This window comes from Camelus dromedarius, chromosome X (genome assembly GCF_036321535.1).
Source record: "Camelus dromedarius isolate mCamDro1 chromosome X, mCamDro1.pat, whole genome shotgun sequence".
NCBI classification, from domain to species: Eukaryota; Metazoa; Chordata; class Mammalia; order Artiodactyla; family Camelidae; genus Camelus; species Camelus dromedarius.
The window spans coordinates 80270001-80295435 of record NC_087472.1 but is presented as its reverse complement, the minus strand read 5'-3'; the positions used below and the strand labels follow the sequence as shown (position 1 = coordinate 80295435).

The window sequence follows — 25435 nt, the reverse complement described above, 5'->3', positions numbered from 1 at the left end:
TTAACACCACACATGACTGCCTTGAGTAGCCTACAACCCCGTGGAGAAATGGTGCGGACATGAGGCAGAACAGGGGACACTAACAGAGAGGGGACCGTATGGAGAACTCTGATAGTATTTTGCATTTGTATACAAATATTTCCAAACAAATCAACAAATACTTGGAGATGTGTAGGCAAAAATGAAGTGCTATTTTTTTTCACTTTTTCACTTTTCATTCCTGTTTGGAATCAGAAAGTAGTCATCCTCATGACTCATTTGCCACTAAATCATATGCCAGGTTCCCCAATAGAACTTTTCATATAGGAATATTTAGTCTCTATTTGAGGGCAGACATTTCTGTGCTCCCACCCCCACTTTCCTAATGTATCATACACAGAACAGACACTAGAAATATTTCCAAGATGAAAACCGAGCCAGCTACCGGAGTTCCCCACAATAGCCCGCCTCACAGTATCAGATCAAACTATCATGCAGATACGCACACAGAAGTGTGGCCAAGTTTCTACCTAATGTAGAATATTTTTCCCTTTTAATTCCATGGTAATGAAAACTTTGGCAAGGCAGAAACAGAGAAAAGCTCGAAGAAGAAAAATGAGTATTTATAAACAAAACCACTTCATATTAAGAAAGTCTGAATTTTATTTAGCATTTTATCTGAGGCACTAATGAGAGTAAAGGAAGAAAATGAAGGTGGATCCCATGTTGAATTTTAAGGAGTCTCGCGAGAGTGAAAGCACAGGCTGTGACAATCTTGAAAGTATGAAATGCCTTGTTTACAATACACAAAATATATCACGGGGACTGCCTAGCAAAAGGAGATGGTCTGACTATCTGCAAAGTCTTTCCAATCTGAAGACTCCAACACCTGTCGTTCTGCTGTTTTTTTTCCTAATTCCAACCTAGAACTCTATGGACAGAACAAACAGTACGAAAAGCTTTTCCAGGTAAAGGAGCCTCTGAGGGAGTGTGGCATGGGTCCTGAGAAACAAGTCAACTGGCCTAGTGTTCAACCACCATAATGCTACCTAAAAACCTGAAAGCCTTTGCACTTACATCTCAGACTAGACCAAAGAGACAATTCTCTTTAAGCTACAATTTCAGGATTATGTAGAAAATCACTACTCTTCAGATAATAAATTCATACTATACTATTAAGGTGACTTTTACCTCTTTGTGAAGAAGAGGTCAAAATAATAATTAGGATTTTTAAAAATGAAAAACGAATTTCACTCAAAGTTAATAAAATGAATCAGTGACCCAACTATATGTATCCTCAAAATAATTAGTTCTACCCAGGCTGCTAGGATAAATAAATGAGTTAAAAAATTAGAAGCTTATATACAAGACAATATTTTTACAACTACAGCCATCAAAAAGAAAAAAAAAGGAACAGAGCTTTAGACATGGTATTATTTCCTTAGAAGAGCATTCCTTGAAACTGTTTACTACAGTTATTACATAAGCAAAGTAAGAACTGCAGGAAAAAAACAACCTAAAAATTGGTATTAAATGTGTTTAATGTCTTTAATAATTCTATTTGTAAATCCTTCCACCAAAAGGGAATTACAGTTCTTCAGTGTATTGCAAACATATCTTTAAAAAAAAAAGTCAGCCCTAATGTTGAAGCTATGAAACAACTTTTTAATTATTGGCACTATACTAAAAAGCACAATGGAGAACATTTTATTTAAATAAAAATGGGGATAATATTTCACTGGGGAATATAGCCAACGGATTTTTTTTTAATCTCTCCACGTCTACATCCAATGGTGGTACTTTATAGGCAAATTTTAAACAAATGCAAATTTTTAAAAAACAACCAAAGCCATGTTGTGCTCAGGAATACTATTATACACATACCATATAGGCTGTTTTATAGCAGATACTAGTTTGCCAAATTTCAGACGGCAAAATGCTAAGCAGTGAGTTTGGTATTGTCCAGCTAGCTGTTTCTCGTCATCCTGGAGAATCTGGCAATGTGTAATGTTGAGACCATCTTGTCACCACCGCTTCTATCCTCACGAGTGACTCCACTGTGACAGCACATTCACAGCCTTAGGATGCAAGGCCTAGCAAAAAGCCTCCCACAAATCCACTGGATATCACGATGTTCCGTTTGACAAACTCTGTCGCCTGAAACAAAGTTTAAACAAAAATACTCGTCATTAGGCTACGACACAGATGAATTTTGAAAACGTGACACTAGATGAAATCAGACAGACAAAAAAGGAAAATGTTGTTTGATTTCCACTTATATGAATAGTCAAATTTATCAAGACAGAAAGTAGAACAGAGGCTACCAAGGGCTGGGGAGAGGGGTGAATTGTGGGAGTTACAGCTTACCTGTGAAGAGTCTTCTATCTGGGTTTTTTTCTTTGTTGTTTACTTTCGGGTTTTTTTTTGGGGGGGGGCGGATTAGGTTCATTTATTTATATATATACATTTATTTTTAATGGAGGCACTGGGAATTGAACCCAGGGCCTCGTGCATGCTGACCATGGTACTCTACCACTGAGCTCTACCCTCCCCTAGAGTTTTCTATTTGGGATGATGAAAAAGTTCTGGAAATGGATAGTGGTAATGGTTGGACAAAAGTGTGAATGTACTTAATGTTAGTGAATTGTGCACTTAAAAATAGCTAAAATGATAAATTTTACGTTATGTATATTTTACCACAGTAAGGGAAAGAAAAGATACAAATTTTTAAAAATATTCTTAAGTATTAAATCCTAAGCTAAGTATCATTTTCAGATGCTTTCCTCAATTCTATAGATATTAAGCAAAAATCCTTGTGTAATTATTGGCACCTATTGCAGGTGCCAACCACCCTGCAAGATGCGAGGGCTGTCCATTACATCCTTAGGAGCCCGGAGCCCCCAGCCAGGTCCAGGAAGCTTCTTGCTATTGGAATAACAGGAATATGGGCAGCAAAATTCTCACAGGTAAAAAGAAGTCTCCTAGGGGAAGGCATAACTCAGTGGTAGAGCACATGCTTAGCATGCACAAGGTCCTGGGTTCTAATCCCCAGTACCGCCATTAAAAAAAAAAAAAAAAGAAATCTCCTTATAGTGCAAGCATAAATGAATGGATGATCAATTTATTAAATCATCATAACACAGATGATTTAATAAATTCCCATGGCATGCACAATGATGTTTATTCACAGTCCACTTAGCCAGGAGGAAAAAATGTGCAAGATCGAAAAAATAACACCTTGATAAAATGTTTAACCCAACTAAAATCATGAAGAAGCAATTAGATAAAGCCACACTACGGGATACTTTGCCTAGATGCTTCAAAAATGTCAGTGTCATGAAAGACAGAAAAACAAAAACAAAGACAAAAAAAACAGATGACGGGACCATTTAAGATTAAGGGAGACTTCAGAGATAAGACAATCAAATGAAATACATAATTTTTAATTGGGGGGGAGATGTGAAAGATATTTTGTGCAAAAATTTTAATATGAATTGTTTATTAGGAAATATTATTATATCATGTTAAATTTGGAAAGATTAATAGTAGTACTTGTAATTATATAGGAGATATGCATACTCCTGGAAGATACGTGCTTAAGTATTTAAGAATAAAAAGACATGATGTCTTAGACAGTTCAGCGAAAAAAAAAAGTGTAAATCTCACACACACACACACAAATGTTGCGAAACATGAACAATTTGGTGAGTAAGTGAAGGGTTTTTGGGTATTCATTGTGTTTGTCTTTCAACTTTTCAGCTGACTTGAAATTTTTCAAAATTTGGGGCAGTCAAAGGATAGAATAAAAACAAAGACAAAGGAACATTCAGCTCAATTCTAAACAGAACACAAGAAGAAAACATAAAATGCACATAAAAAATTAATAAAACTAATCCACACTAATAAAATATAAACATTTTCAAGCTATTCTACCTCAAAAAAATAGGTAGTTTTAGTTAACAACTAAAAAAATGAGTGATTTAAATGGTAGCTTGATCTCAAATTTTAACTTAACACTCTAGACATGACCAGAAACACCATTTTTTAAAAAAAGAAGACAATCTCTAGTTACATTCTCTGCTGAGATTCATTAAAAAAAAAAAAAAGCCCAAAATATACATTGTCTTACTTCTTCAATTATATTGTTGATTTCAGGTGCTGCCTTATTTGCTCGTTTCTTAATCTGTCTTTTTGCTTTGTTTACATCTTTTTCAACTCTCTTCCAGTCGATCTGCACATAGCCACTGTGACTGGCAATCTGCAAAAATGTAATAAAAATGGTTAAATCTAAACCAACTAGGTTGCTAACAGAATATATGAACATTTAGATTTCAAAAAATGTATGAAGCTCATGGGTAAGAATCACAATTTATTCACGAAGGTATTCATTTACAGATACTGAGTGCCTATTCTGTGCTAAGCACTGTTCTAGACCCCCAAGCTATAGCCAAGAACAAGGGAGACAGAAGTCCCCACCCTCAGTGAGTTTAGGGTCTATCAGAGAAAACAGACTTAAGTATAAATAATTACTTAGATGTGATGAACACTATGTTAAGAGAAGTAGAGTACTTAATGGGAAAAGAGTCCAAAAATTGTATTTATAACTATTCTATAATTCTCTCATAATTTTTGGAATTTGAGAATTCACTAAAAAGGCACAGAGACTATTGAAATTATATAGCTAATAAATAAGTAACTTTAATTAAATACATGTTTAATTATAAGAGATCAGAAGCCAATCAGTTATTAGGTCACTAAAATAGCCTGATAAAAGGCTCTTCACTCTCTTTATTTAAATTAAGAATAATGCTCTACACAAGTTTCATGCTATAAATTCTTTTAATAAAACTATAGCTAAATGCCTATTAGCCCTAAGAAAAACTCTCATATGCTGTTACTGAGACACTGCAAAATCTGAACAAGAACAATAGTGTGTGTGTAAGCCAGTACACTGAGTCCCTCCAAATAATACAATCAACATGTAAAGTATCACATGAGCAGTAAACAATTAAGCCTCGCGTACTGTCATAAATCACTTCTACCAAGCGGATGCTTTCTTAGTAATCTTTTAATGCATCACTTTAACTATGAACCACACATAAGATACTTTAAATAATAAAAATAACTGATTTTATATAAATAGGTTGGGAATCTTAGGTTCCATTTTCACTGTGAATGACTCCATAGAAGAATCTATTTATCTGCATTTCTTCCTATATTTATTCAGCTACTATCACATCAAACTCTAGCCTCGGTAAAACAGAGTGGTAATCAAACCAAATGGCAAGTGAAAGCTTTTTCCTGGCAATACCTGGCATGGCAATTTGGGTCCCAGACATGGAGGTGATGATGAATCTTAGGGTCCCTTCCACAGACAGCAACCATAAACCCTGGTTAAGAACAAGGACTCCAGAATTAACTAAAGCAAGCAGATTTTGAAGAGGAGTTGAAACTTATAGGAAGGTACCAATATGAGGTGAGTTGCCTATTTTTCTGGCTTTATCCGGAGGACAAGATGGAGTTGCAGAGTGGCTAAAAGTTCAACAGAAAACATGCCATCTTTCTGGCCTGAAGAACCAGAGGACATTGCCCAGGACAATAACAGCTTCCAGGAAGGACAGAGCTAGAGAAGGAGAGACCCAAATTCTATGTCTAAACTCTATTCAAGGCCTGAACCACACATTCATGGGGCATAATGAAGCACTTGGGCCAAGGCTAAAAAAAAAAATAACCTGAGATTTGAGCTGCTACCTGCCACAGATGAAATGGAATTTGCAATTTGAGTCTCACCAAGTTAACCACCTACTAAAATCAAAACACCAACATACTTCATTGGAATAAAACAAAATCCAGACTCTCCACAACATAACATTCCCAACCCAGGAGAGCCCAGGATAAAATCCAGCTATGTGATGTGATAAAGCCGGAAGATGTGGCCGCGTCTCAAAAGAAAATCAACAGATGTCAACTCTGAGATGATGCAGATATTGGAATGATCAGGACTTTAAAGCAGTACTATAACTATGCTCAGTGAGGTAAAGGAAACTAAGCTTGTAATCAATGGAAAGACAAGAAATCTCATCAGAGATCTAGAAAATATAAAAAGAACCAAATGGAAGTTCTAGAACTGGAAAATACAATAACTGAAATAAATTCATTGGACAGCCTTCATGGCAGAAGGTAGATGATGGCAGAGGAAAGAGGCAATGTACGTGAAGCTAGATCACTAGAAATTATACAATCTGAATAAAAAGACAAAAAAAAAATAAATGAACAAAACCTCAGGACATTATTAAAGAGCCTAAGACACATGAATCAGAGTCATATTCAGAAGAAAGAATAGGAGGGAATATTTAAAGAAATAATGGCCAAAACCTTCCCAAGCATGGTTAGGAAGACATTAATTTACGGATTCCAGAAACTCAAGTAATGATCTAACACAATTATGAAATAACAGTACTCAAATGATGCAGGGTTGGGGAGACAGAGAAGTTCAACAAATGATAGCTAAATTCCCATCTTCCATAATAGGAAGCCAGTAGTTAATACCTCAAGCTGAAAGACAAAGAAATAGCCAATCAATTTGTTTGGGAAAAAGGAAATAAATACCTTAAGAATCAGCTAATAGTTCGAACTGATTGCCTCAAGGGAGGGGAAAATGGGGAGGTAGTGGGGGAGGCAGAGGATTAATCTGTAATAAACCTTATACATGTGTTTGACCCTTGAATTATAGGCATGTACAACTCTAAAAGAATAAAAACTAAATTTAAAAGATCTATGTACCATTGTCTACTTTAAGATGGCAATGTGATAAATATCTACTGGAAAATGCCTAGAAAATGTTACTACAAAAGCTTTAAGTTATAAGTAAATTCATACTTATCTTTAAATATATGCAAAGGTACTAAAAATATGAAAGCAGGCCTAAATAATAGGTAATTAACCTAAATAGGTAATTAACCTAAATGCCATTTGTTTGTTTCTTATTTCCTCTTTCTTTCTACTGAGTTTTCAATAAGTCATATTTGTGGGAAAAACTGCTTTAATGCAGACAGGTCCCATGTTCTTCTGCTTAGTGACGTCGAAGAGTATGTGGACTAGACACAGAGAAGTACGAGGTGGCAATGGCAAAATGTGGATTTGAAGGGTACATATCAAGTGGACTGAAAGGGACTTCTGAAAAACTGACATGCAGAGGAGACTGAAATGCATAATTCTCTTTATCTGTGAACATCGTGGGGAACTCTGCTTCAGTCCAGTACCCTTTTCCACTAAACAGAAATGATACCTGAGTTTTCAAAATAGCTACTGAATATCTTGATTCTTCATAACTATATAATTATCTTAATTGTTGGTTCTATGTAAACCCAAGTCAAAATCAGCTTAAGTAGAATTCTCCTTTGTACAAATACTGGCATATTCATCCAAAGAACTAAATTTAAATATTAAATATATTCCTTCTTACCTCTTACCCCAAGTAATAAGCAATTATTCCTAATAATGCCACCAATAGAGAGAAAAAAAATATATATATATATATTTAAACTATTTAGTAAACAACTCAAAATCTGTCTCTTTGTACTTAAGGCAATGACACTGGTTATTACATGATCAATGGCTTCGGTGCTGAAGTCAGATTTTGGTTGCTATGACCATCAATCATTTTTCAAATCTGACAGTTCTCTGTATCTTTAAAACTGTTGCTAACATTTATTCCCAGAGATTTTCAATTTTAGGATTTACTATATTTGATCTTCAGGGAATGATATTTTTGGGAAAATATATGCCAAACAGACATGAATGCCAGATAATATCCTGATAAACATCCTCTAACTGCAAAGCATTTTTAAACCTTATACTTAGAGGAACATGAACAAGACGAAAATTTCAAATCCACTTGTCTCAGAAATAGGATTATGAATGATTTTTTTAAACCCAATTTTCCACTTTCTATATTACTGTGGTTCTCCAATTTTAAAAAACATGTTAGAAATTGCTAAGAGCAATTTCCCCTGGGAAGGAAGACTGTACAGCTAGGGAACAGAGAAGGAAAGAGACTTTTTGAATTTTATATATATATATATATGTGTGTGTATATATATATACACACACATTATGTGTGTGAAATTTAAATATAGGTTTTAAATGGTCATGATGAGCAGGTTATGTTATTGATGAGATGCTTATTTTGCTAAGGAAATGCTTCAAGAGAAGTTTGGGTAAGTAATAACGAAAAAAAAATGAAGCACCTCAAATAGCTGGGATCAAACTATGTTTAAAAAAAACAAAACTTAAAAGTATTTAAATTGTCTTTCGTGACAAGATGCCAGCTCTCAAAACTCGTTTTAGTTTTTCCACATACTGATGCCTACAATAAAAATTCTATCTTCTATTAAAATGGACAAGAGTGAAATGGCTGCACTTGACTTTCTCAGTTCCCAAGGGCTACGCATGTAAGCAGAGGCAAGGACCTAAAGCTCTGACATACCTGAAGGAGAAGAAAGCCACCACCTACTGCGGTTGCTGCAAGTTTTCCAACTTTCTGGAACAAAAATCCCGCACACCTTCAATGACAGAAATGACAAGGGGTAAGAACAATCAATGATGTACTAAATCCCTCCCTCCTATTTTCCATTGCTTTCCTAATAAAATCTTAATGTCTTCCCATTTCTCTTGATCATGGCCCTTACCCGCTCAGAAACTCTCAATGTTTCCCTTCAGTTATGCAGACTAGTCCGAAGTGCACAATCTACATTGTCTGAGATGTGCTTCAAAATAAGGGACAAAGAGGGGAACTTACAGGAAAGACTGGCTACTAAAACTGAATGTTGAGTACTCAGGGGTTTATTACACTCCTCCTATTAAGTTGAAATTCCCCATAATAAAAGTGGTTTGCTTTGTTTTGTCTTTTTTAACACAGTCAAGATGTTGCTCAGACCTGGCCGACCCTCACCCTACCCAAACCTACTCCAACCCAATTAGCTTCAAAACAGGTCACCGCTATTGCTCAAGGTATTAATCTCCCTGTTTCTAGGGGGTTTCTATCTAAACCTTTCCTACCCTTTAAGGTTCAGCTGAAGGTCCATCTTCATGACTACTTCAGCCCACATTTCTCACGGCTTCCTTATCTATTTCTCTCTATATGTTAAACCTGTTTTGTCTCATCTATCCTGTAAGGTCAACCCATACTTCTTTCTTGATTTCTCTCCTTCAGCGAAGCTCATGCTTCCCTTCAGTATTCCAGATCCACAGTGTGCAAAAGAATCTCAGATTTCTAACTCTAGACTTCTGTACATGGTTGAATACTGTCCCCCCCAAATCCATGACCTTCCCAGAACCACAGAATGTGATCTTATTTGGAGTAAGGGCATTGCAGATGTAATTAGTTCAGATGAGGCCATATTGGAGTAGGGTGGGCCCCAAATCCAATATATCATAGAGACACTCAGAGGGAAGATGGCCATGTGATGACAGAGGCAGAACTGGACTGATACGTCTACAAACCAAGGAAAGCCAGGGACTGCTGGCAGCCACCAGAAGCTAGTAGAGATGCATGAAACAAATTCTCCCTCTGAGCCACCAAGAAGGAAGCAACCTTGTCAATACCTTCCAAACTTCTAGCCTCCAGACCTGTGAGAGAGTAAGTTTCTCTCCTTTTAAGCCACCTACTTGTGGTGCTTTGTGACAACAGCCCTAGGAAATAATACACACCTCCATGAATGGAAAATTTACATTTCCAATTACACGATGAGCTTCTCTTGCACCCAGAACCACATACTCAAAATGTGCCAAGGCAAACATCATCTTTGCAACCAAGCCATCTGTTGTGAAGGTCCCCATTTATAAGTGCTCACACCATTCTCCAGGCTCACCACCTCATGCTCATCTTAGACTCTGCCTTCTTCATCGCCTTTGGAGTCCAGCTGATTGCCAACTCTGTATACTCGAGTATCTCTAAAACATTTGCTCCCGTCTTCTTTCCATTCTCAAGGGCATCATCACCTTGCTTCCAGACCACACTAAGGGTCCTCTAACTAATCTTCACACCTCCCATCTCTCCCAGCAGCCGCCCATCCTGATGTCAGTTTTAATTTCATACTATGACCACAAGCCTATAGCTACCTACAGTCAATGTCATCTCAGCTTCCCATTTATGTCCTGAATGGGTCTGAACTGTTAACTGGTTAAGTGAATGTCCATTAACCATTCTTCCTCAACATACGTCACAACAGTGTATCAATTTTATACCCTAAGAAAATTGCAAAAATGTACTGCACTGACTCATTGCAGCAAATCACCTGTATAATATTAGAGTCTTATTACACAGCTCCTGGACTGCCACCTGGCTATGGTTCAAACATCTGTGTCCTTCGATAGGGCAGACAGCGACAAAGACTCAGAAAAGGGAGCAGAGGAGGCAAGCAGTGGCCAGGTCTTAACAACATCCCAGGGGGTGTGCTTCGTAAGCATGTCTATCCTTTGCTTGATGGCAGAATGAACCTACGAACTTCCCCTGCTCTGTCTCTAGGCTTTCCAAGCAAACTTCTGCCAATTATGGGGCTTCTCACCAAGTTTGGCCTAAAAAGAGAAAAACACACAATGATTTAATTTGATTGCTCAATTATTTATAAGTCTCTTTTAAGATGGGGCTTTAGGCCCTGACTCACATTAACCAATCGCCCACAGCACCAAATTGTGAGCTTATTTAAGCAGAAGGCCAAGCCCTGAATTGTGGCCAACCAAGTACAACCAGCCTGTGAAGAATGATCTGAGTAACCAGGGCTCTGACCAGGCGTCTCTCTAACTGCAGGCTTTTTGCATAAGCAGCATTATTTAAGTATACATCATGAATAAATACTGAACCTCTTCATCACAGAATCTTCACAATGAGCGTTTCTACCATAAAATGGCATTAAGTAAAAAAGACATTTAAAAGAGTGCACCACTGTTCCAAGGTGCATGTGAAACACAAATCAAAAGAATTCATTTTATAATCAGATAGTTTAAGTATGTAAATATTTAAATTAATGTAAGATGAATTTAACTTAGAATCTTAAGAAAAAAATGATTATTCACAAGTTAAGCACCCACACTAACTTCAAAAATTCTCTAAGGTCATGAACATTTTCAAAATAAAGGTCAAACTTGTTTCTGACCCTTGTTATTTCCCTAATCTTTTAGTCCCAGAATAACAGAATTAGCTCTATAGTAGCAATTATATAATCATGTGATCTGAAATGTTAACTGGTTAGGTTAATGCTTATTAACCTCTCCCCCTTAATATACTCCACAATATTATTACTGAGTAAGCAATCGGTCCTTTAATTCCAACAAAGACCCAATGTGCTATAAGTCTTCTTCAAAATATTATCATAATCCGAACTAGTCCACAAAAATTAACAGAAACATCTGTATCATAATCAATCATTTTTACTGAGAATTTTACACTGTTCTCCACAGGACTAATAATCCCTGAGACCAGTGTTACTGTGGGAGTTCTCACAGGGTTTTCCAGTTGTTGTCATTGAACAAGTAAAAATTATTCACATGTAATTAACTCTTCTCTTACATATTTTCCTCTTCTCACCCACTGTCACTGAATCAGATCCACTACATTTACTAAATCGGGGCGGGGGGGGAATATATAAAGAATCAAATGAAAGGTGAGGAAGGAACAGTGGAGGGCATGGAGGAGGAAGACCACCAAAACCCAACAGTCTCTGAGTGTAGATTACACTAATCATATCAGAGAAAAGCCTCAAGGTACAGCTCTTCTGGGATTAACAGTGTAAAGCCATTGAGTGACCCATAATTGGCCTATATACAAAAGGGCAGCAGTCAGGCTCCCAATGACAGTCAGGCTCCCAAAGAAATTTAATGAAAAAAGATGTTGTTCTCACCAGCCACTCACTCCACCCATTACAATCTGGGTAGCCACTGAGTATTTCTCTACCATAGGTCCGGAACTGTGGCCAAACACTCGACTCCACCAGTGGTGTCTTCTTGCATACTCAGTTAAATCCAACACTTCATAAGAATCATCATCACTTTCATATTCTTCAAAACAGAAAACGAAAACAACCAATTTAGAGTCAACCGAAAGTTAGAAATGTCCTACACATTCTTCATCTGTTATAATTCATTGTTACTTTTGCCCAACAGCTAAAATCGCCCATATGGAAACAAAGTTTGTTAAACACAATCCCTGAGACTAGGGCCTCGAGAGTCAAGGGCCTAGCATCTCCTTTCCAAAGGCACAGGGACCGGCCTAGGGGCCTGGGGCAACTCTAGTTACACAGCAGAGGGGTCCCCCCCGCCACAAATCTCAGCAGGTCAGTTCAGTTTCACAGCATGAAGGGGTCATCCGCAAATCTCAGGTTCAGGGTCAGTGCAGAGTCCATTTTCATCAGTGGGAGAAAGATGGGGGTCCTCCACTGACAGAACCGGTTAGAAGGAATTATTTGGCAAGAAGAAATTATTCCAGAGCCAAGACTTTCAAAAACAAAAAACAAAAATAAATAAAAATTTTTAAAAAACGTTATAAGACGGAGAGGAAGGGCCCGAGGTGAAGGTAAGGCAGGAGGTGGGGCTGTGTTGGGGGCGGGGGTCGCTCTTCGGCTGCGTTCCGCAGAGAGGGGAGGGAGAGTCTAGTTCGAAGGGGGTGCTCAAAGGGGCTGCCTCAAAAAAACAGAGCCCCCAAGAACCCCGGCGCAAGAGAAAGAGGCAAGGTCGACAGCTGTGAGTCACGTCTAAGACACTACTTCGCGCCCCGGCCGCTCACCTTGGGGAGGGGGGTTCCGGGTCGCCATGATACCGCCGGCGGCCTGTACTGAAGGTGGTCCCAGCCCGCCCGCCTCTCCCCCACGACTTTAAGAACCGCTCTAGGCTCAGGTGGAAGTCTATGATCTCTTTTTTTCCTCCTCCTCTTCTAGGCGCGTTGTCCTGTCCCCGCCCCTCTTCTAAGCGCAGGGCCTTCCGCGCAAGCGCAGGGCTCGGGTCGCAGGGAGGGGGGAGGGGAGAGGGAAGTTGGCTTTCAGCCCGCGAGGGCTGGTGGGAGTTGTAGTCCTTTGCCCTCCACAACCCTGGTTTCCCACCCCTCCCCCTCGAGAATTTCCATAACCTGAACTGTGTTATTTTGATTTAAAGAGCCTCAGGGCTGGAGGGGAAGGGCCGTCCCATGGTGGTTAAATCGAAACCACTAGCTTGCCATTTGTAACACTGTACCAGAAAGAGGATTTTAAAAGAGAGAAGAGAAACTGTTTCAAACCACCCTTTTCTAAGGAGTCAAGGGCTCACTAACGGTTGGAAATTTTTTCTAACGCGCTGCTGCTGGGAATTGGAACCTTTTCATCATCACCTTCTCCACAGGTTTCCCGCCTAGAACCCGAGGGAGGTTGAGGGAGGCCTAGGAACTGACCTGACACAAGTTATTCAAGAGGACATCATTTTTAAGCATCATTTTTACTGTTTAAATCTGACAGAGGAACCGGGTCAAGTTCTTCACGCAGAAGCCCCACGGGATTCTGTAGAATGAAAAACCATGTGGATCACCAAGCTGCTAACTCAGGTTCACATAAATCAGCCCCGAAACTTGTTTTGAACTTGCATGGCACCCGTGTTCGTCGTACAATTAAAACAGCCCTATCAATATTCGTATTATGAGAATACGAATATGAAGAAAAAACTAATTCTTGTAGAAGTTACATTACTTAAAATGTTGACTTCATAATTGCACTTGGCTTTTCAAATCCTGGTACTTTAAATGCAAGGGTTGATTCTCTAAAGTTCCTCAGCCTGTGCCACACCCTCTCGTCAACCCCCGGCCAAATGCAGGTCTAAGACTGGCTGGAGATGTTAGTGTCCAAGGACACTTTGCCTAAGATTACACTTTTCAGAAACAAAATAACTTTAAGGGACATAACTTCAGAGGTCCTCACTGAAATGTTTTTTTTTCCCCAAGAGTTAACAGATTTAAGTTCACACTCCTTCCTCCCCGTTGCCCACCTACTCGTGATGAGGTTATAATAAACAGAAAAATAGCAAATGATAGCTAGTGAAAGAAGAGAAGGGAAAAAAGAGAAAGGAAAATTGCAAATTGGGAGAACAAAATTAAAAATTGGAAGAGGGTTGACTGGGCCAATGACTTCCAAGTTACACTTTCACATACTTTTAGCAATATCTGCCCGCTACATAAAGAAGCCACTTTCCTGTCAAGGCAATGGTGTTTAGAATCAAATGATTATGGAGAAATGAGGGAGAAAATGAAAACAAAACACTGCCCTTAAGATCCCAAAGAATAGACCTTTGTATCCAAAAGGTATCCAAAACATATCTGATAATGAATTAAAAGGCAATCATTTCTCTAAAGGACTTGAGGGCTGAGAAGGAACTTTTTAATGCTCTTCCATTTTTTCCTGCAGTGATATGCATGCCCTTGCCATTACCTCAAGGAAGCTGGTTTGTATGATATATTTTTCTAGCGTGAGTTTTTTTCTTTCCTAGTATCAAAAAAGCTGTCATTTTGTTGGCTCAGTGATGAATGGTTTAATGTGTAAATTGTGTACACAGACGTTAAAAGGTACTCTGATCCTCCTGATTGGTTCAAGGGGGTGTTTTTTGTTTGTTTGTTTGTTTTTTTTTTTTTTGTAATTTCCATTTTGAATAGTGGTTGTTGTTTGGGGCTTTTTTGTTTGTTTTGGGTTTTTTTTTTTTTTTTTTGGTGGGGGGAGGTAATCAGGTTTATTTATTAATTTTTTTAATGGAGGTACTGGGGATTGGACCCAGAACCATGTGTATGCTAAGCAAGAGCTCTACCACTGAGCTATACCCTCACCCTTGGGTTGTTTTTTTTTTCAGTCGCACTAATCAACATTTTCATTGTGAACACCGATATCTTATCTACAGCTGTACCAAAACATAATTCAGATAGTTTCCAACTTTTCAATGGGTAGAGTTCCAAAAGTTTATGAGTAACTTATTTGAAATAGAAAACATTTTCTATTTAATCCGTAATGAAACTGTAGTGAAACTATTCCTTCCTGATCTCCACCTTCCCCCATTGTCTTTGGAAACCATCTGTTAAAAACAATTTAGTCAGAATTGAGAAAAACAAAAAGCAGACAAAATAACAAACAGAAGAACAATTCACCCTCCATGGGAAATCAAACCTCCCCCATTGGCAACACCAAATCCCAACACAATGGGGCCCACTTGTTACCGGAGAGTATGTTCTCATCTTGAGCAGGAAAGAATTCAAGAGCTAGTGTGATAAAATGAAAGCAAGTTTATTTAGAGAGATACACATTCCATAGACAGAATGTGGTTGGTCTCAGAAGGGAGAATGGCCCCAGGGCATGGGGGTGGTTGGTTTTTATGGGCTGAGTAATTTCATATACTCACAAGTGGGAGGATTATTCCAACTGATTTGGGGAAGGGGTGGGGATTTCCAGGAATTGGGCTCCCACCCACTACTTGGCCTTTTATGGTCAGCCTGTGAACTGTCATGGTGCCCATGGGTGTGCCATTTAGCTTGCTATTGTATTATGATGAGCCTATACTGAGGCTCAAAGTCTACTGGAAGTCAAATCTTCTGCCATCTTGGGCCTAGTAGGTTCTCACCAGTTTATGTTGTATCCTCAACTGCTGGTTCATTCTTTTAATGGTTATACCCCGCCTACTTCCCTCCTGTATCACACTCATCCCATGTTTGCACAACTTAAAATGCTCTAAGTGACCTTTCAAAGTAGAGATAATCAATTGCTGATGAGAAAAGTGTTGTGAAGTTGATACTGATGCACTAGCTTGTTGGAGTGTAAACAGGTACAAATTTTAGTAATGTGTAACCACAATCTTAAAGATGCCGCTTCAATAATCCCACTAAAAAATCAGTACCAAAAACTATATAAAAAGTCCATATGCTTAAAGATATTCATTACAGGGTTGTTGTTTTGTTTTGTTTTTCATAATGAAAAGGAATAGGGACAATAGGGAAAATGGAAAGTGTCTAAGAATAGATGAATAGTTATGGAAATTATGGAAATTTATATTTTAAAAGATGTAATAACAGGAAAGTGCATAAGTGAAAAAAATTATATACCAAATTGTATTTACAATTTTATTGCAAGCAGTTTATTCAATTTCTGCTAAAAATCCATTAAGATTCAATAAACTGGAATGGATTCCATTGCAGACTTGATTCTAGCCCATTGGCATTTATCCCCATGTTAGGCTGAGCTAAATGGTTTATAAGGTAGTGTTACCAAACCAAACTTGGGTCCACTCACCCATGAGCAGTAAAGCCAATCTACTGACACTGAGTTGTGGTGAAGTAAACTGCAGCATTTATTGTAAAGCACCAAGCAAGGAGTCTAGGACAGTCTAATGCTCAGAAAGTCTGAGCTCCCCAATGGTTTTCAGCAAAGCATTTTTAAAGGCAAGGTGAGGGAGGAGGAGTCCCAGGGTATGTGATCAGCTTGCACACAATTCTCTGATTGGGTTGATGGTGAGGTAACAGGGCGGTGTCACAGAGGTTAACATTATCAGTCCTTAGGCACCAGTAGGTCTGGGGACTACATGCTTATGGTCATCAAGTAGTTAATTTCTTCTATCTGGTGGGGGTTTTAGCATCTGTAAAACATCTCAGGAAATATGCATCAGATACTATTATCTAGGTCCTTCTGAGAGGAGCTAAAGCAGAGGGTATGGGGAAGGGGTCTGTCCCAGAAAGGCCCCATAGGGTCCTGCTCAGTTGCAGTAGTGGTAGAAGAGTAATGGGTGGAAAAATAAGCAAAGATAGCCAGGAAAACCCTAAAAAGGAAGAGCAGTGAGTGAGGACTAGCCTGACCACATACGAAAATATAATTTTTTTTAAAGTTACTAATTAAAACAGTGTCATACTGGTGTATGAACAGACAGACAATCGAAGAAATAGATTGGAATAGAAAGTCCAGAAATAAAAGCAATATATACAAGAATTCAGTACATGATAAAGGTGTAATCTCAAGTCAGATAAATATGAACTTCACTAAAACAAACAAACAAAAAACAAAAACTGTTGTTGGAACAACAAAGATTGATATCTAATATATGGAAAAATACAACTGAATCCATACCTTACAACATGTACTTGGATGAACTCCAAATGGCTCAGACACCTAGATGTAGAAATTAAAATAATGAAAATAATTGAAGAAAGTTGGGCAAATCCCTTTATAACTTGGCAGCAGGGATGATCTTTTATGAATGACTCAAAAAGTCAATAAATTCAACTACATAAAAATTAAAACTTAAGCATAGAAGTACATAAGCAAAGTCAAAAGACAAATTACAAATGGAGAATAACGTTTGTAATTCTTATCAAAGGCAAAGGACTAAGCTGCCTAATATATAAAAGCTCTTTAAAAAGAGAATTTCAAAAAGACCAACGACCTGGATAGAACAGCAAAAGACACACAGACAATTTACAGAAAAAAGAAATATATATGGGCCTAAAAGACACAAAAAACCTCAACCCCAATTATAATAACTGGACATAGTAACTCTCACTTAATAGATTCACTAAAATTCGTAAGTGTGGCAACAGACTTGTTATGTTCATGTGAATGTACAAGGTTGTTCACTGTAGTTATTCACTGTCTGGAATAGCAAAAGACTGGAAACAACCCAGTGTCCAAGCATTAGAGGACTGCTTAATAAATCATAGTATATCTGTACAACCTCAGCTGCTATAAATAAGCAAATAAAAAAAATAAGAACAAGGAATTTATCTATGTCCTGATTTGGAAAGTTCCCTAGGATATGTTGCTGTGGCCCACAAGTAACAGGCATGAAGATTGTTTAAACATGAACTATTATGGTGCTCTCTCTGAAAATCATATGAAGTTGTCCAGTGTTAGCTTGCAGGGCTTCAGGAAAAGGGCAGTTTTTGTTCTTAGTGAATCCAAGCCAAAAGGATGGGAAAAAATGGAAATGTTAGTTTGGAGAGTCATAGCCAGATATTCGAGGAAACTAGAAGAATTCAGGATCCAGTCTAGTTTTCAGATAAGTAACAAAACTTCAAAGACAATTAGTAGGACTAGAATTTCATATTCACAAACGTATAGTCTTTTTTTTTTTTTTACTGAAATATAATTTTTTCTCCCTACAATCATCTCCATTTCTACCAAAGATAGTTACAGTAGAGCTAATTTATTTGCAAAATAAGTCTAGTCTCATTAAACTTGGCCTGATTATTTATATATACCAGGCTGTTTTCCAAGGGGCTTTATTGGCTTCATAAAGTCAACTTTAGTTCCTTAAAGCTATCTTGTCTGTGATTCTATATGTATCATTTTCAAACAGGATAGTCCAGTCAAAGCCTTGATGATATAATAAATGTTTCGAATTGTGTCCTGTTACAAGGAAAACATATTGAACTCATGTAAAGTAGTATATTGTCATGAAAATAAGAATACTTAATAAGAATTTCACAATTCTGGAGGGATAAGTTAGGGAGAAACAGATAAATGTTTCAGTTCTGTTTAAAAAGTTATAATTTACCAAATTACTGCAAGTTATAGAGATAGCTTGAGAGAGATTTCCTTAAGTCTGGAAAAACAAAACATCAAGTTATTATCAATATTTCAAACAAGAAGTCACAAAAATTATAATCATCCTCATCAGTTCATTCAGTCACATGTAATGGATTCTTCTTGATCTTGATCTTTTGTTAGTAGATTTATGAACCCATCAGTTTCTTCATTAGAGTTCTGTAAATTCTTACCCAGTTCAATAGTATGATCTGAAAGGAATCAGAAACCTGTACTTGTCAGAGTCTTTCCAAGGAATCTCTCTGAAGATGAAGCACTTCTGCAAAAACATCAGAGTAAAAAAACTGTAATGACAAAAGACTTAAAAATGGCCATGGTTAAATATGATAAGAGTGCTTTATAATGCAATTGACAAAGGAATTTGGTTATTTCTCTGACATACAGCATTTTAAGGTAATAACTAGAATTACAACAGATAACATTATACGAAGACATCATATATTTTTAGGAATTTTACACAATTTCTGAAACACTTACATTAAAAACATATATAAATACAAATACAACCTAAGATTTTTGTATTACTTCTTACTTGATGATGCTTCTCATATAATTTAACATATCAAGCCTAATTAGTTTAATCTCTCTCTTTTTATAAGGAGAGAGAACAAATGCTTTTGACATATTCCAGGAGACCTCTGGAAAGTCCCCAAGTTAGTTCAAGGTCAAAAAGACTTCACTTAGAATTTGATTTGGGGAAGTTTGTCAAAAATATCAAAAGGTATGGATACTGGACTAAATAGGATCACAGATTATTATGAAACAATACTTAATTATCTATTTATCCAAAGTGACAAGAAGATTTCAAAGGCAAAAACAGAAGGTTACATAGTTGTGAGCAAAACTTAGCTCCGTTAATATTGAGAAGACTCAGTTTTCTTAAGTCATCAAAAACCTGATGACAAAGACAATGTAAAACACTGGAAATTATTTTGGTAGCACAGAAAATCATTGCTTTCTAGGCAGATTACTTAAAAGATAAAGAAAAACCTTTAGCAATCTCTTATCAAGAGCAGACTAATAGTTCAATAAAACTTTAGCCAATAAAAGAAAATTAAATTTTAGTTTTACGTAAGTATACTATTGATATTAAAGCTTATTTTAAAAAGTCTTATAATAAATTCATTTAATTTTAGCCAATGTAACTATACAGAGTTTTCTCTATCTCTCCCCCTCTTCTCTCTCTCTTTTTCTGATTCTGTCAGTTCCAAAATTTCTGTATCCATTAAACTTCTCCTTTATTCTCCTCTTTCCCATTCTGAAACAGCCAATTGTTCTACTTTAGGACAAAATTACTTTCTTTTCACTTAATAAAAATGCATCCCTATCCCTCATACCTTTTCTTACAAGAAACACATCTATTTTCCTTGCACACAGAGATGTTTCCGTTATTACAGGCATACCTCAGAGATATTGTGGTTTCTATTCCAGACCATTGCAATAAAGCAAATATTGCAATTAAGTGAGTCACACGAATTTTTTCATTTCCCAGTGCATATTAAAGTTATATTTACACTATATTATAGTCTGTTCAGTGTCTAACAGAATTATGCCTAAAAAATGTACATATCTAAATTTAAAGATACTTTACTGTTAAAAAATGCTAACCATTGTCTGAGCCATCAGTGAGTCATAATGTTTTTACTGGAGAGGGATCTTGCCTCGATGTTGATGTCTGCTGAGTGATCAGGGTGATGGTTGATGAAGGTTGGGGTGACTATGGCAATTTCTTAAACTAGGACAACAATAAATTATGCCACATCAATTGACTCTTCCTTTCATGAATGATTTCTCTGTAGCATGCAGTGTTGTTTGATAGCATTTTAACCACAGTCGACCTTCTTTGAAAATTGGAGTCAGTCCTCTCAAACTCTGCTGCTGCTTTAGCAACTAAGTTTATGTAATATCCTAATCCTTTGTTGTCATTTCAACAATCTTCAAAGCATCTTCACCAGGAGTAGATTCCAGCTCAAGAAACGACTTTCTTTGCACAACCATTACAATTTTATCATGAGATTGCAGCAATTCAGTCACATCTTCAGGCTCCACTTCTAATTCTAGTTCTCTAGCTACTGCCACCACATCTGCAGTTCTTTCCTCTACTGAAGTCTTGAACCCCTCCAAGTCATCCATGAGGGTTGGAATCAACTTCTTCCAAACTCCTGTGAATGTTGATATTTTGACCTCTTCCCATGAATCATGAATGTTCTTAACAGCATCAAGAATGGTGAATCCTTTCCAGGAGGTTTTCCACTGCCCAGATCCATCAGAGGAATCATTATCTATAGCAACTATAGCCTTACGAAATGTATGTCATAAATAATGAAACTTTAAAGTCGAAATTACTCCTTGATCCATGGGCTGCAGAATGGATGTTCTGTTAGTAGGCATGAAAACATGAATCTCATTGTACTGCTCCATCAGAGCTCTTGGGTGACCAGGTGCATTGTCAATGAGCAGTAATATTTTGAAAATCTTTTTTCTCTGAGCAGTAGATCTCAATAGTGGGCTTAAAATATTCAGTAAACCATGTTGGAAACAGATGTGCTGTCATCAAGGCTTTGTTATTACATTTATAGAGCACAAGGCAGAGTAGATTTAGCGTAATTCTTAAAGGCTCTAGGATTTGAAATGGCAAGTGAGTATTGGTTTCAACTGAAAGTCACCAGCTACATGAGTCCCTAACAAGAGTCAGCCTGTCCTTTGAAGCTTTGAAGCCAGGCATTGACTTACCTAGCTATGAAAGTCCTAGATGACACCTTCTTCTAACATAAGGCTCTTTCGTATACGTTGAAAATCTCTTGTTTAGTGTAGCCACCTTTCTTGATTAATTATCTCAGCTAGATCTCCTGGATAACTTGCTGCAATTTCTACATCGGCACTTGGTTTGTCACCTTGCACTTTTATGTTATGGAGATGGCTTCATTCCTTAAGCGTCATGAACCAACCTCTGCTAGCTTCAAACTTTTCTTCTGCAGCTTCCTCACCCCTGTCAGCTTTATAATATTGAAGAGTTAGGGCCTTACTCTGGATTAGGCTTTGGCTTCAGGGAATGTTGTGGCTGGTTTGATCTTCTATCCAGACCACTAAAGTTTTCTCCATATCAGCAATAAGGCTGTTTAGCTTTCTTATCATTTTGTGTTCACTGGAGGAGCACTTTTAATTTCCTTCAAGAACGTTTCCTTTGTAGTCACAACTTGGCTAACTGTTTGGTGCAAGAGGCCTAGCTTTCAGCCTGTCTTGGCTTTTTTTTTTTTTTTTTTTTAACATTTTTTATTGATTTATAATCATTTTACAATGTGTCAAATTCCAGTGTTCAGCACAATTTTTCAGTATTCATGGACATATACACACTCATTGTCACATTTTTTTCTCTGTGAGTTATCATAACATTTTGTGCATATTTCCCTGTGCTATACAGTGTAGTCTATTCTACAATTTTGAAATCCCAGTCTATCCCTTCCCACCCTCCACCCCGCTGGTAACCACAAGTCTGTATTCTCTGTCTATGAGTCTATTTCTGTCCTTTATTTACGCTTTGTTTTTGTTTGTTTGTCTGTTTTTGTTTTTGTTTTTTAGATTCCACATATGAGTGATCTCATATGGTATTTTTCTTTCTCTTTCTGGCTTACTTCACTTAGAATGACATTCTGCAGGAGCATCCATGTTGCTGCAAATGGCATTATGTTGTCAGTTTTTATGGCTGAGTAGTGTTCCATTGTATAAATATACCACATCTTCTTTATCCAGTCACCTGTTGATGGACATTTAGGCTGTTTCCATGTTTTGGCTATTGTAAATAGTGCTGCTATGAACATTGGGGTGCAGGTGTCATCCTGAAGTAGATTTCCTTCTGGATACAAGCCCAGGAGTGGGATTCCTGGGTCACATGGTAAGTCTATTCCTAGTCTTTTGAGGAATCTCCACACTGTTTTCCATAGTGGCTGCACCAAACTGCATTCCCACCACAGTGTAGGAGGGTTCCCCTTTCTCCACAGCCTCTCCAGCATTTGTCATTTGTGGATTTTTGAATGACGGCCATTCTGACTGGTGTGAGGTGATACCTCATTGTAGTTTTGATTTGCATTTCTCTGATAATTAGTGATATTGAGCAATTTTTCATGTGCTTTTTGATCATTTGTATGTCTTCCTTGGAGAATTGCTTGTTTAGGTCTTCTGCCCATTTTTGGATTGGGTTGTTTATTTTTTTCTTATTGAGTCGTATGAGCTGCTTATGTATTCTGGAGATCAAGCCTTTGTTGGTTTCACTTGCAAAAATTTTCTCCCATTCCGTAGGTTTTCTTCTTGTTTTATTTCTGGCTTCCTTTGCTGTGCAGAAGCTTGTAAGTTTCATTAGGTCCCATTTGTTTATTCTTGCTTTTATTTCTTCTAGGAGAAAATTTTTTACATGTATGTCAGATAATGTTTTGCCTATGTTTTCCTCTAGGAGGTTTATTGTATCTTGTCTTAGGTTTAAGTCTTTAATCCATTTTGAGTTGATTTTTGTATATGGTGTAAGGGAGTGTTCTAGCTTCATTGTTTTACATGCTGCTGTCCAGTTTTCCCAACACCATTTGCTGAAGAGACTGTCTTTATTCCAATGTATATTCTTGCCTCCTTTGTCGAAGATGAGTTGACCAAAAGTTTGTGGGTTCATTTCTGGGCTCTCTATTCTGTTCCATTGGTCTATATGTCTGTTTTGATACCAATACCATGCTGTCTTGATGACTGTAGCTCTATAGTATTGTCTGAAGTCTGGGAGAGTGATTCCTCCAGCCTCTTTCTTTCTCTTCAGTAATGCTTTGGCAATTCTAGGTCTTTGATGGTTCCATATGAATTTATTATGATTTTTTCTAGTTCTGTGAAATATGTCCTGGGTAATTGGATAGGGATTGCATTAAATCTGTAGATTGCCTTGGGCAGTGTGACCATTTTAACAATATTGATTCTTCCAATCCAAGAGCATGGAATATCTTTCCATTTTTTAAAGTCTTCTTTAATTTCCTTCATCAATGGTTTATAGTTTTCTGTGTATAATTCTTTCACCTCCTTGGTTAGATTTATTCCCAGATATTTTATTACTTTGGGTGCTATTTTAAAGGGGATTGTTTCTTTACTTTCTTCTTCTGTTGATTTATCGTTAGTGTAAAGAAATGCAACTGATTTTTGAAAGTTAATTTTGTAACCTGCTACCTTGCTGAATTCTTCAATCAGCTCTAGTAGCTTTTGTGTGGACCTTTTAGGGTTTTCTATATATAGTAGCATGTCATCAGCATATAATGACACTTTTACCTCTTCTTTTCCAATTTGGATCCCTTTTATTTCTTTCTCTTGCCTGACTGCTGTGGCTAGGACTTCCAGGACTATGTTGAATAGGTGTGGTGATAGTGGGCATCCTTGTCTTGTCCCAGATTTTAGTGGGAAGCTTTTGAGTTTTTCACCGTTGAGTACTATGCTGGCTGTAGGTTTGTCATATATAGCTTTTATTATGTTGAGATATGTTCCCTCTATACCCACTTTGGCGAGAGTTTTTATCATAAATGGGTGTTGAATTTCATCAAATGCTTTTTCTGCATCGATTGAGATGATCATGTGGTTTTTGTCCTTTCTCTTGTTGATGTGATGTATTACACTGATTGATTTGCGTATGTTGAACCAGCCTTGTGTCCCTGGGATGAACCCCACTTGGTCATGATGTATAATCTTTTTTATGTGTTGTTGGATTCTATTTGCTAAAATTTTGGTGAGGATTTTGGCGTCTATGTTCATCAGTGATATTGGCCTATAATTCTCTTTTTTTGTAGTGTCTTTGCCTGGTTTTGGTATCAGGGTGATGGTGGCTTCATAGAATGAGTTTGGGAGTATTCCCTCCTTTTCAATCGTCTGGAAGAGTTTGAGAAGGACTGGTATGAGTTCTTCTTTGTATGTTTGGTAGAATTCCCCGGTGAAGCCGTCCGGTCCTGGACGTTTATTTGTAGGGAGGTTTTTAATTGCTATTTCTATTTCCTTTCTAGTGATCGGATTGTTCAAGTGTTCAGATTCTTCTTGATTCAGTTTTGGTGGACAGTATGTTTCCAGAAACTTGTCCATCTCCTCTAGGTTATCCAGTTTGGTTCCATATAGTTTTTCATAATATTCTCGTATGATATTCTGTATTTCTATTTTGTTTGTTGTAATTTCTCCATTTTCCTTTCTTATTTTGCTAATTTGTGCTCTCTCTTTTTTCTTCTTTGTGAGTTTGGCCAGAGGTTTGTCGATTTTATTTACTTTTTCAAAAAAACGAGCTTTTGGTTTGGTTGATTTTTTCTATGGTCTTGTTAATCTCTATTGTATTTAATTCCTCTCTGATCTTTATTATTTCCTTCCTTCTGCTGCTTTTTGGGGCTTTTTGTTCTTCTTTTTCTAATTCATTCAGGTGGTGGGTTAAATTGTTTATTTGAGATTGTTCTTCTTTTTTGAGGAAGGCCTGTATCGCTATAAACTTCCCTCTTAGCACTGCCTTTGCTGTGTCCCATAGGTTTTGAGTGGTTGTGCTTTCATTATCATTTGTCTCAAGGTATTTTTTAATTTCAGCTTTGATTTCCTCATTGATCCATTGTTTTTTCAATAACATATTGTTTAATCTCCATGCTTTCCTTTTTTTCTCCTTTGTTTCTCTGTTGTTGATTTCCAGTTTCATGGCATTGTGGTCAGTAAAGATGCTTGAGATAATTTCTATCTTCTTAAAATTGTTGAGGTTTCTTTTGTGCCCAAGTACATGATCAATCCTGGAAAATGTTCCATGTGCACTTGAAAAGAATGTATATCCTATTTTTTGGGGGTGTAATGCTCTGAAAATATCCACCAAATCTAGTTTTTCTATTGTAGTA

At 37.2% G+C, this 25435-nt stretch overlaps 1 protein-coding gene and 1 pseudogene across 1 annotated transcript; both read right to left on the bottom strand.

Annotated features, from left to right (window-relative positions):
• Positions 1-624: 624 nt before the first annotated feature.
• On the bottom strand, positions 625-12945 carry FUNDC1 (FUN14 domain containing 1). Its single transcript, XM_031445386.2, has 5 exons — positions 12761-12945; positions 11880-12036; positions 8468-8543; positions 4109-4237; positions 625-2136 (listed from the first exon to the last, which is right to left on the bottom strand). Exons 1-5 carry the CDS (start codon positions 12786-12788, stop codon positions 2059-2061), a joined length of 468 nt encoding a protein of 155 aa, XP_031301246.1. The 5' UTR covers positions 12789-12945; the 3' UTR covers positions 625-2058.
• Positions 12946-20169: 7224 nt separating this feature from the next.
• The window catches only part of LOC135320266 (tigger transposable element-derived protein 1-like), a 54131-nt pseudogene continuing 48865 nt past the window's right edge, over positions 20170-25435 (bottom strand).